Source organism: Thamnophis elegans, chromosome 9 (assembly GCF_009769535.1).
Source record: "Thamnophis elegans isolate rThaEle1 chromosome 9, rThaEle1.pri, whole genome shotgun sequence".
Lineage (NCBI taxonomy): Eukaryota > Metazoa > Chordata > Lepidosauria > Squamata > Colubridae > Thamnophis > Thamnophis elegans.
Window position 1 is genome coordinate 75,108,615 of NC_045549.1, and position 11,098 is coordinate 75,119,712.

General features: G+C 48.3%; 1 protein-coding gene across 1 annotated transcript in view; it reads right to left on the minus strand.

Moving 5' to 3' along the window:
• The window catches only part of RGS12 (regulator of G protein signaling 12), a 29,035-nt gene extending 18,360 nt beyond the window's left edge, over positions 1 to 10,675 (minus strand). Inside the window, exons 1-6 of the mRNA XM_032223840.1 lie at positions 10,369 to 10,675; positions 7,616 to 7,785; positions 4,492 to 4,584; positions 3,637 to 3,780; positions 2,978 to 3,157; positions 1 to 113 (exon numbers count right to left, since the gene is read on the minus strand). The exon at positions 1 to 113 is cut by the window's left edge and continues 41 nt beyond it. Coding sequence (XP_032079731.1) covers positions 1 to 113; positions 2,978 to 3,157; positions 3,637 to 3,780; positions 4,492 to 4,584; positions 7,616 to 7,785; positions 10,369 to 10,441 — 773 coding nt within the window. The 5' untranslated portion in view covers positions 10,442 to 10,675. The remainder of the gene's footprint in view (positions 114 to 2,977; positions 3,158 to 3,636; positions 3,781 to 4,491; positions 4,585 to 7,615; positions 7,786 to 10,368) is intronic.
• Between the last annotated feature and the right edge of the window lie 423 nt (positions 10,676 to 11,098).

The window sequence follows — 11,098 nt, forward strand, 5'->3', positions numbered from 1 at the left end:
CCCAGACTCCTGCTTCTCGACCAGGAGAAGAACGTTCCCTTTTTCTTCTTCTCGCCGTCTTCTTCTCCAGATTCTTCATTTAAGGAGCGGCCGGACTTGGCTTTTCCACCTAACTACCAACAAGTGCAATGTTAAAAATCACTTTCCGCGATGGTTTCTTCCTTTCACCAGTGGCACGACAAAACTGCGCTCGTCAAAATCGCGGTGATAAAATCGCGGCGCTAAAGCCGCGACGTCATCACCGCCGTGACAACAGCGCGGCAACAGAAGGGCGCTTTAAAACGGCGCCGCGGCAGAAAGCCGACTTCAATTAAGGTAAGGGTTAGGATTAGGTTTAGGGGTTAGGTTTAGGGTTAGGTTTAGGGTACTGAGTGCTTGGGAATGCGCAAATTTGCCCTCCGCGATTATGTCATCGCGGTAGGGTCACGTTTTTCCTTAGCGCTTAGAACAGCGCGATTTAGTCTTCGCGCTTATGTCTCCGCGGATAAGGGCTTCGCGGATTTGTGGTGGAACCCCTTTCACCAGACCGGTGCTTATATTTGGCTGGTTCTGCTGCCTCCTCGTCCTCTTCTTCCCAAACAACTTTCAGTCCCACAGACATACACACTTTGCAGCAGGCGTGAAATCCTCTTACCTATGCTACCAGTTCTCGCGGGCCGCCCGTGGTGACGTCTGGGTGGGTGGGCAGAGTCTCCCGCCACCCGCCACTACCGGTTTGCCCGAAGCGGTGTGAACCGGCAGACTTCCCCCTCTGAACTTGTAGCCAAGACAAACTAACAAGCTAATTGATTACCTTCCTGATCAACAAGCAGCTGTCAGAATAACAGAGTTGGAAGGGATCTTGGAGGTCTTCTAGTCCAACCCCCTGCCTAGGCAGGAAACCCTAAACCACTTCAGACAAATGGCTATCCAACATCTTCTTAAAGACTTCCAGTGTTGGGGCATTCACAACTTCTGGAGGCAATTTCTGTTCCACTGATTTAATTGTTCTCACTGTCAGGAAATTTCTCCTAATTTCTAGGTTGCTTCTCTCCTTGATTAGTTTCCACCCATTGCTTCTTCAGATCCTTTGGAGAATAGCTTGACTCCCTCTTCTTTGTGGCAGCCCCTGAGATATTGGAAGACTGCTATCATGCCTCCCGTGGTCCTTCTTTTCATTAAACTAGCCATGCCCAGTTCCTGCAACTGTTCTTCAAATGTTTTAGCCTCCAGTCCCCTAATCATCTTTCTTGCTCTTCTCTGCACTCTTTCTAGAGCAGGGGTGTCAAACTCAAGGGCCCGGGGCCGTATCCGGCCTGCAGGGCGCTTAGAACTGGGCCATAGGACTGTCCTGGAAACAGCGAAGGGCCAGCCCGCGGCGGCTCTACCAGTAAAAATGGAGCTCGGGAGGGTTGCGTCCGCTTCACCCAAGCTCCATTTTCGCTGGCAGAGGGTTGCAGAAGGCCGCTGCAGCTGAAAATGGAACTCCGCAGCCCGTTTTCACTGGCAGAATGTTCGCGCCTCCACGGGCGCCACCGATACAAGCCACGCCCACCCTGGCCACGCCCATCCCAGCCCCCCCTCCCCCGAGGTGAAAGACAACTCTGATGCGGCCCTCAATGAAATAGAGCTTGACACACCTAGAGTGTCCACATCTTTTTTTTATTTTTCGTCCACACTAATATGCGCCAATATTTTACCTGAGGCATTTTTACCTGATTTTTTTTTAAAAAAAAAGTCTGAACCACCTTCCCAATTTTGGCCGAAAAGAAGGTCCATCTCCTTCACAAGCCTCTCGTGGGGGACTCCCTCACACATGTATACATCCGAACTAGGCTGTGTCGTTTCTCTGTGTCGTAGAATATATATCAGAATATACATAATTTTGCATTTATTTACTGACTAGCCGATAACTCGCCCAGGTATTTATTGATAGGGGGAAAATATCCGGACCAAACGTAATTTCTAATGTCGGATTTTTCCACCTTTACCAGAGGGAGCCCCCTTGTGGAGTACTGCGAAGCCATTACCATGGCAATTCCACTGCGTTGCACAGGAGAAGCCATTTCACGGCAGTACAGTAGAAACCATTTTAAGGCACGACAGGATGTATCTTAACAGAACACACGTCCTGAGGTGTGTTAGGGGTGTCTTATCCCTACAGTATTTGTTTCCAGAGAGTTAAGTCACCTGTGTACCAAGTTTGGTTGAAATTTCTCGAGGCTTTTCAGAATTATGCCGGAACATACACACAAAGACACATAGGCATTATTATATATAGATAGAAGATAGATAGATAGATAGATAGATAGATAGATAGATAGATAGATAGATAAGACAGACAGACAGACAGAAGATACATAGAAGATAGATAGATAGAAGATAGCAGATAGATAGATAGAAGGTAGATAGATAGATAGATAGATAGATAGATAGATAGATAGATAGATAGATAGAAGATAGAAAGATAGAAGATAGACAGACAGACAGACAGAAGATAAATACATAGAAGATAGATAGATAGAAGATAGTAGATAGATAGAAGGTAGATAGATAGATAGAGAGAGAGAGAGAGAGATAGTTAGATAGATAGAAGATAGATAGAAGGTAGACAGATAAATAGAAGATAGATACGATAGAAGATAGATAGAAAGATAGAAGATAGACAGACAGACAGACAGGCAGACAGACAAAGAAGATAGACAGATAAATAGAAGATAGATAAATAGATAGAAGATAGATATAGATAGAAGATAGATAGATAGATAGATAGATAGATAGATAGATAGATAGATAGATAGATAGATAGATTGATTGATTTTGTCATGTTTATGGAGTGTATATTGGAGGCAGTGACCCTTTGAGAGCCACAAAATTTCTTTTTAATGTATGCCAGTTAGTGGACCTTCAAAGTGACAATGAAGTTATTCTATTCTATTCCACACCAGCAAGAATTCAGTCTCTTTTCAACCGCACAGCCTAAAAAATAGATAGATACCTTTCTGGGAGTGGAAACAGGGAACATATCCGGACCGAAACTGGACTTCTGAGTAGGGCTGCTTGGGACCCATTGCGGATCGGAGACCGGACGGCCTTCCACTTCGGCTAAAACACATTCTTGGTAAAACGGAGACTTCAGAAAGCGTGCGTAGCTGTCGAATTTCATCAAATTGAAAATCTAACGGACGAAACGGAGTTCTATTAAGGCAGAATTCACCCCACGCTGCAGCGAATACCAGTTTCCAAAGTGGCAGAGCTTGTCCCCCGGGATGGGAATAAAATAAAATAAATAAATATTTCGGGGGGAAATTGGAGTAGCTAAAGGAGAGTGTTCTGACCGAGGCTTCCCGAGAGCATGAAGCAAACTCCTGGCCCCGACAAAAAAACAAAAACCTTTTATTAATTGACTGTCAATTCTGCTCATTCGCATCCAGCAAAGTCTTTCAAGGGAGGATATATGGTCACAGACCTCATCTGGCTTGGAGAGCTGCCAGGCCGACATCTGCAAAACTTGGCAAGGAGTCTCGGAGAGTCACGAACCAATTAAGCAAATTGATTGTCTCCTGCAAACTCCACTCCCCTTTCGCTCCTCTTTTATTTCCTCTGGGAGGGGCCATTCAACCAGCGGAAGGGGACTGTTCAGATTTCCGACGGTACCTGAAGCTGCTGATCTTTGAACATATTTGGATGCGGTGCAGTCAGGACATCGTCCGCCAGCTGGACTTGGCTGTCGATATTGACCGGAGTCGTAGCTTTGCTGCATAAATATTTATTAAAGATCTCCTGCGCTCGGAATGAAAGCTGCGAAGCAAGAAGAAAGGACGTTAAAAAAGGGAGGCGTGTAGGAATGAACAGAAGTAACAACGTTCCGTGAGCCTTCGGCGTCGAGTCCCGCCGGCCACATGACCCCGGAGACATCTTCGGACAGTGCTGGCTCTTCGGCTTTGAAACGGAGATGAGCACCGCCCCCTAGAGTCGGGAACGGCTAGCACAGATGTGCAAGGAGGGGAACCTTTACCTTTTACGCAGGAATTATGGCAGCCGTGATACAGGACGACCTCAACTTACAACAGTTTCATTTACTGACCGCCACAACGGCACTGGGGGGGGGAAGGGACCTATGACCATATTTTCCATTGGCTTCCATGGCTTCCCTGGTTCAGGCAGTCGCAAAGGGGATCATGTGACCCCCAAAGACTGCATAAATACGAGACCGTTGCCAAGCATCTGAATTATGATCATGGGGATGCCACAAAAGTCGTGTGAAAAATCATCACAGGTCACACTGGCGTGGTAAATTTGAACCGTCACTAAATGGGCTGTTGCAAGTCGAGGATTAGCTATCTTCTCCTTCCCCCGGGTGCGTGTGGCTCCTTTCTCCTCCCTGCTTCTCCCCCTCCCCACCTCGGACTTTTTCCAAAAGTGTTTGAACGGCCAGCATTTATTGTAGGTTTGTTTCAAAATGAACAGAAAAAAAGAGGGGGGGAAAGGCATTTGACCGTATGGACGTACCTCATTTTTGTCGTGAGCAGGTATGTGGTTAAAATATTCGCAGGCCTGCCAAAACAGTATGTTTTCTTCACTAAATTCCTTCCGTAAAAAATCCTAGGTGGGAAAGAGGAATTAAAAACCACGCTGAGGGGAAACGTCCCAAGGACCTTCCAAAAGCCCACCAGGTCTCAAACCCTGAAGCATCTTCCAGACAAGGGACCCTCTTGTGTCTCTTTCAAAGCCTATCTTGGGTTGGGGGGGGGGATGGCTGGTGGGGCTCGAAGGCGAATTGCGCTGCGACGGCGGCTGAATTAAGGCCAGCTATGGAGAAGGAACAGGGACACGGTGGCTCAGTGGCTAAGATACTGAGCTTGTCGATCAGAAAGGTCGGCGGTTCAGCGGTTCTAATCCCTAGCGCCGCCTAACGGAGTGAGCTCCCGCGACTTGTCCCAGCTTCTGCCAACCTAGCAGTTCGAAAGCACGTGAAAAATGCAAGTAGAGAAATAGGAACCATCTTTGGTGGGAAGGGAACAACGTTCCGTGCGCCTTCGGCATTGAGTCATGCCGGCCACATGACCACAGAGACATCTACGGACAGCGCTGGCTCTTCGGCGTTGAAACAGAGATGAGCACCGCCCCCTAGAGTCGGGAACGATGAGCCCATATGTGCGAGGGGAAGCTTTACCCTTACTTTTATGGAGAAGGATCAGGGGCAGGATTCTCCCAATTTGGACTGGTTTGCCCGAACTGGTAGCTTCGACGATCAGCTGCGAGCGAACCGGCTCGCTCCCACGATCAAGTGGGCTGCCCCGCCCGCCTCATCTTTACTTAAATCTTCTTAGCTGAGTCGCGTGCCAGAGTGGGTTGCTGCCGACCAGCTGTTTTCCTCCCCAGCACTAATGTGGAAGGTAAGTTGTCTCAAAAACTGTGCAGGTGTGCACAGCGTGCGCCAGGTGTGATCACGAAGCGCGCGATCATCGCACCGGTGGTTAAACCCGTTGTCAGGCTTGGAAGCCAGTGTTGTACAGGGTTTCAAGCCTGCCACGTATTCAAACGATTTCTACTGCGGGCAACAGGGAGTGGGGATTGTATGGACCATGGGAGATAGGTAGCCATAATGACATTCCTTCTCGGGATGTCAAGGTCACCTTTCCCCAGCACCTGGATGGATGTAGATGGGAGGAAACTTCCTTCGTGGCAATGGTTGATTGGACCATGTGATGGACTTTGTGGGTGGGGTGGGGGGGGGCAAGATCTTGAACTTTCAACTGGGCGGGGAGAACCGGGAAGCTTTCAGATACGGGTTTTCCCAGATGTGCCAACATGGCTCTCTTCATAAATTGGAACTTTGAGGATTGTCTACCCTTGGGGGTGTTATTTATTTGAGGATGCTATTTGGAACCCCGACACCAGTAGGATCCCACCACTGAGAAGGATGATGGGGCCACCATACTTGTGATGGCCCCCGAAGGAGACAACCATATTACTGGCCCATATACAGGCATAAAAATGGAGGCGAATCTCCAGGTCGGCTCCATCTGCCCATCTCGTGGCACGAAGGATTAAGAAGGGGGTGTGGGTGTGCATGCATGTCACACAATGAGTTTCTCTTTTCAAACAAGACCCCTCCCCAAAGAGATCTAGACAGACAGGAACACCCAGACATTCCTGAAGCTGCGATGCCCACGTGTCCACACACGGCCCAGAAATTAATACAGGTATTGGGGGCCAAAAAGAGTGAAACACCCCAAACCTATAGACGGTGTACCCAAGGCGATTTTTTTTCAAGAGGCAACTGGACTTTGTGTTTTTTATTGGAAGACATTTTCCTTCCAAGGAGGAGGAGGAAGAAGAAGAAAAAGAGAAGAAGGAGAAGAGGAGAAGGAGGAAGAAATAGTGGAGGAAGAAAAAGAATAGGAAGAAAAGAAGAAGAGGAGGAAGAGGAAGAAGAGGATGGAGAAGAGGAAGAAAAAGAAGAGGAAGAAAAGAAGAAGAGGAGGAGGAGGAGGAGGAAGAGGAGGGGGAAGAGGAGGAAGAAGATGAGGAAGAAGAAAAAGAGGAGGAGGAAGAAAAAGAAGAGGAAGAAAAAGAAGAGGAAGAAAAGAAGAGGGGGAGGAGGAAGAAAAAGAGGAAGAAGAAGAGAAGGTGGAAGAGGAAGAGGAGGAAGAAAAAGAAGAGGAAGAAAAGAAGGAGGACAAGGAAGAGGAGGCGGAAGAGGAAGAAGAAGAGGAAGAAGAAAAAGAGGAGGAAGAAAAAGAGGAGGAAGAAAAGAAGAAGATGAGGAAGAGGAAGAAAAGGATGAAGAAGAAGAGGAAGAAAAAGAGGAGGAGGAGGAAGAAAAAGAGGAAGAAGAAAAGAAGAAGAGGAGGAGGAAGAGGAGGAAGAAAAGAAGAAAAAGAGGAGGAAGAAAAAGAGGAGGAGGAAGAAGAAAAGAAGAGGAGGAAAAGGAGGAGGAAAAAGAGGGAAAAAAGAGGAGGTGGAAGAGAAGGAAGAAGAAGAGGAGGAAGGTGGAGGAAGAAGAAAAAGAGGAAGAAGAGGAGGAGGAAGAGGAAAAAAAGAAGCGCTGTTTCTTGGATGAGAAGCAAAACATCTTCAAAGAAAAACCAGAAAGTCCAGTTGCCTCTTGAAAAAGCACCTTTGGGACAACCATGACCTGGATGATGGAGAAGCTCCATAGACATCTACAGATGGCATTTCTTCCAACCAAGGTCATGAGCACCTGGGCAGAGCACCTCTTCCTTCCTTCCTTCCTTCCTTCTTTCCTTCCTTCCTTCCTTCCTTTGAAACCTTAAACCTTCCCTAAGGCCTGTGACTCCCATTCCACCTTGCCGTGTTTGCCGAGGTCAGAGAAGACCAGCCTAGGGGGGGATTGTCCGGGATATTCCAGGCTGGCCATGCCCTCTTAGACACCACCAGGATTAGGGTTAGACTTTGGCCTAGAGGTGGAACTCTCGCCTCACAATCCGGAGATTGTGAGTTCGATCCCAGGTAGGGGCAGAGGTAGGACCTCCTGCTTGGGCAGTGGGTTGGACTAGATGACCTGCAAGAACCCTCCCAACTCTGCTAATCTGTTTGTTCAGCACGCACTCTGTTTGCGATAACACCAACCCCAAAACCACGGCTGAGCCGTTGCTCCGTTGCTTACAGAAAAATATCGAATACCAAGTGGATCCTGAAGAAGCCGCTCAAAGGAAACAGCCCAACTGGCAACTCTTCTCTCCCGCTGTCGTTGGCAGCTTTGGACACTGGGCAGACTGGCATTGCTGCTGAGGCTGGTGTCACTGGCGCCATCTTTCAAGTTGCTATGATTCAGCTCTGCGGGAACGTCCAAAAATAATAATCATCCTCATCATCATCTGGCAATAAAAGTACGGCTGTGTCAATCCAGTGGTGGGATCCAAATATCGTATTTTTCGGACTATAAGACGCACTGGAGTATAAGACGCACCAAGATTTTGAAGAGGTAAATTAAAAGAAAAAAGTCCCCCCCCCCCCCCGGAGCAGGACTCCCAAATCCTCTGCAAAAAACTGGGCATGCAGAGTTTGAGAAGCCTGCAAAGTGCTCCGGGGGGGGGGGGGACTTTTTTCTTTTAATTTACCTCTTCAAAATCTTGGTGCGTCTTATACATGACCACGGAGACGTCTTCGGAGGGCGCTAGCTCTTCGGCTTTGAGAGGGAAATGAGCACCGCCCCATAGAGTCGGGAACGACTAGCATATATGTTTAGTTTAACGAAAAGGAATTGGGTGACATGAGAGCAGTGTTCCAGTATCTAAAGGGTTGCCCCAAAGAAGAGGGAGTCAAACTATTCTCCAAAGCCCCCGAGGGCAGGACAAGAAGCAATGGGTGGAAACTAATCAAGGAGAGAAGCAACCTTGAATTAAGGAGAAACTTCTTGACATAATCAGTGGAACAATTGGCCTCCAGAAGTCGTGAATGCTCCAACACTGGAAGTTTTTAAGAAGACACCAGAAAACTATACATCTGAAATGGCGAAGGTTTTCCTGCCTGAACAGGGGGTTGGACTAGAAGACCTCCAAGGTCCCTACCAACTTACCTGGATAAAGCTGGTATGACCCCCTGGCGTGGTGCCACTTCAGCAGACCCCTCCAGTCACTCAGGGAGGGCCACCTTTCAGCAGCCATGCCCGGCCAAGCGGCCGAGCCCACGGAGAAGGCCCGGCTGGCCTCCCGGTGGCGGCGACACCAGCAGCCGCCAGCATCCTTTCTCCCTGTTCCTTTCACTCTGTTTTACAGCATGTCTTCCAAGTGGCATCCGCCAGCCCCCCCCCCCCCCCCGAGAGCCTGTAAGATGCTCTGGGCACACCTGACTCAAATTCGATCCAGCGAGACATCAATAATTGAACGAAAAAGGCTGTTGCCGAAGAGACATGAATTATTCAACATGCAGTGCAATGCAAGGACAGACGCAGCACTCCAGTGGCCACAGCCAAGAGGACAATCCAACACACACACACACACAGACACACAGAAAGAGAGATAGGGAGGAAGGGAGAGAGAGAGAAAGAGAGAGAGGGAGGGGGAGAGAGAAGGAGGGAGGGAGAGAGAGATAGGGAGGGAGAGAGAGAGAAAGAGAGAGATATGGAGGGAGGGAGAGAGAGAGATAAGGAGGGAGGGAGGGAGAGATAGATAGGGAGGAAGAGAGAGAGAGAAAGAGATGAGGGAGGGAGAGAAAGAGAGAGATAAGGAGGGAGGGAGGGAGAGATAGATAGGGAGGGAGGGAGAGAAAGAGAGAGATAGGGAGGAGGGAGGGAGAGAGAGATGGAGAGGGAGAGAGGGAGGGAGAGAGATAAGGAGGGAGGGAGAGAGAGATAGGGAGGGAGGGAGAGAGAGAGAGAAAGAGATGAGGGAGGGAGAGAGAGAGAAAAAGAGAGAGAGGGAGGGAGATAGATAGATAAGGAGGGAGGGAGAGAGAGAGAGAGGGAGGGAGAGAAAGAGAGATAGGGAGGAAGGGAGGGAGAGAGAGATAGAGAGGGAGGGAGGGAGGGGGGGGAGGGAGAAAAGCCACTGGCCAGATTTTACAGCCAGGCCATTATAGGAAGTTAACACCCACCCCACTCCTAGAAAATTGAAATGTCCTAGGAAATATTGAAAAGGCAGAATATTAGGCCAACCCAGCATTCATTCATTCAATCAATCAATCAATCAATCAATCAATCAATCAATCAATCAGAATAGAGCTGGAAGGGACCTTTGAGGTTTTCTAGTCCAACCATTTGCTCATCCAGGGGACCCTAACCCACTTCAGACCAATGCTTGTCCAATCTCTCCTTAAAAGCTTCCAGTGTTTGGAGCATTCACAACTTCTGGTTGCAAGTTGTCCCACTGATTCATTGTTCTCACTGTCAGGAAATTTCTGAGATTCGCAGAATGAAGGAGGAGGAGGAGGAGGAGGAGGAGGAGGAAGAGGACGACTGTGGGGTCCTTGATGCTCTCTCTGAGCTTGCTTGTTTTCTTGCAGACGTTTCACGACCCAACTAGGTAACATCATCAGTGCTAGAATGGAGTGGGGTTTGTGAAGAGGAGGAGGAGGAGGAGGAGGAGGAGGAGGAGGAGGAGGAGGAGGAGGAAGAAGAGGACTGTGGGGTCCTTAGTGCTCTCTGAGCTTGCTAGTTTTCTTGCAGACGTTTCACGACCCAACTAGGTAACATCATCAGTGCTAGAATGGAGTGGGGTTTGTGAAGAGGAGGAGGAGGAGGAGGAGGAGGAGGAGGAGGAGGAGGAGGAAGAGGACTGTGGGGTTCTTAGTGCTCTCTGAGCTTGCTTGTTTTCTTGCAGACGTTTCACGACCCAACTAGGTAACATCATCAGTGCTACTCATTGTCACACGCCTAAAAAATATCCGTTCTTTTCATAAACAGAGAAGCATTTCACTTACCTCCATCAGAGACGGTTGTAGACTGCAGGGAGAGAAGGAAAAAAAGGAGAGAGAGAGAGAAATGATCAGTCATGGATGCAAAAACTGGAAAACTCAAAAGATCCACCCCTTTGATCCGACTTTCAACCCATCAGCCCATTCAGTGAGATTTAAGATTTGGCCGGAGATGAGAAGAAAACGTTCCCGATGAAAACATATTGGACGAATAAAAGTTGATTTAAGAGGCAGGGAGACCGTTCTGATCGAGGCTTCCCAAGAGCATGAAGCAAACTCCTTGTCCCAAAAACCCCTTTGATTTAATGTATTGTGAATTCTGTTCATTCACATCCAAGGGAGGATTTTTTTAAAATTAATAATATGTATTTATAACCATTTTTCCCTACAGTTGACAATATACTTGAAGATTGCTCTCTTAACATCCCCTAGATCCATCTTATCTTACAACGGTCCTACTTCTTCTTCCCTCCCTCCCTCTTTCCTTCCCTCGTTTCTTCTCTCCTACTCCCCTTCCTTCCCTCCTTCCTTCCCTCCCTCCTTCCCCTTCCCTCCTTCCTTCCCTCCTTCCCTCCTTTCTTTTCTCCTTCTCGCCTTCCTTTCCCCCTTCCTTTCCTCCTTCCTTCCCCCCTTCCTTCTCTCCTACATTCCCTCCTTCCTTCCCTCCTTTCTTCTTTCCTTCTCTCCTTCCTTCCCTCCTTTCTTCTCTCCTTCTCTCCTTCCTTCCCTCCTTCCT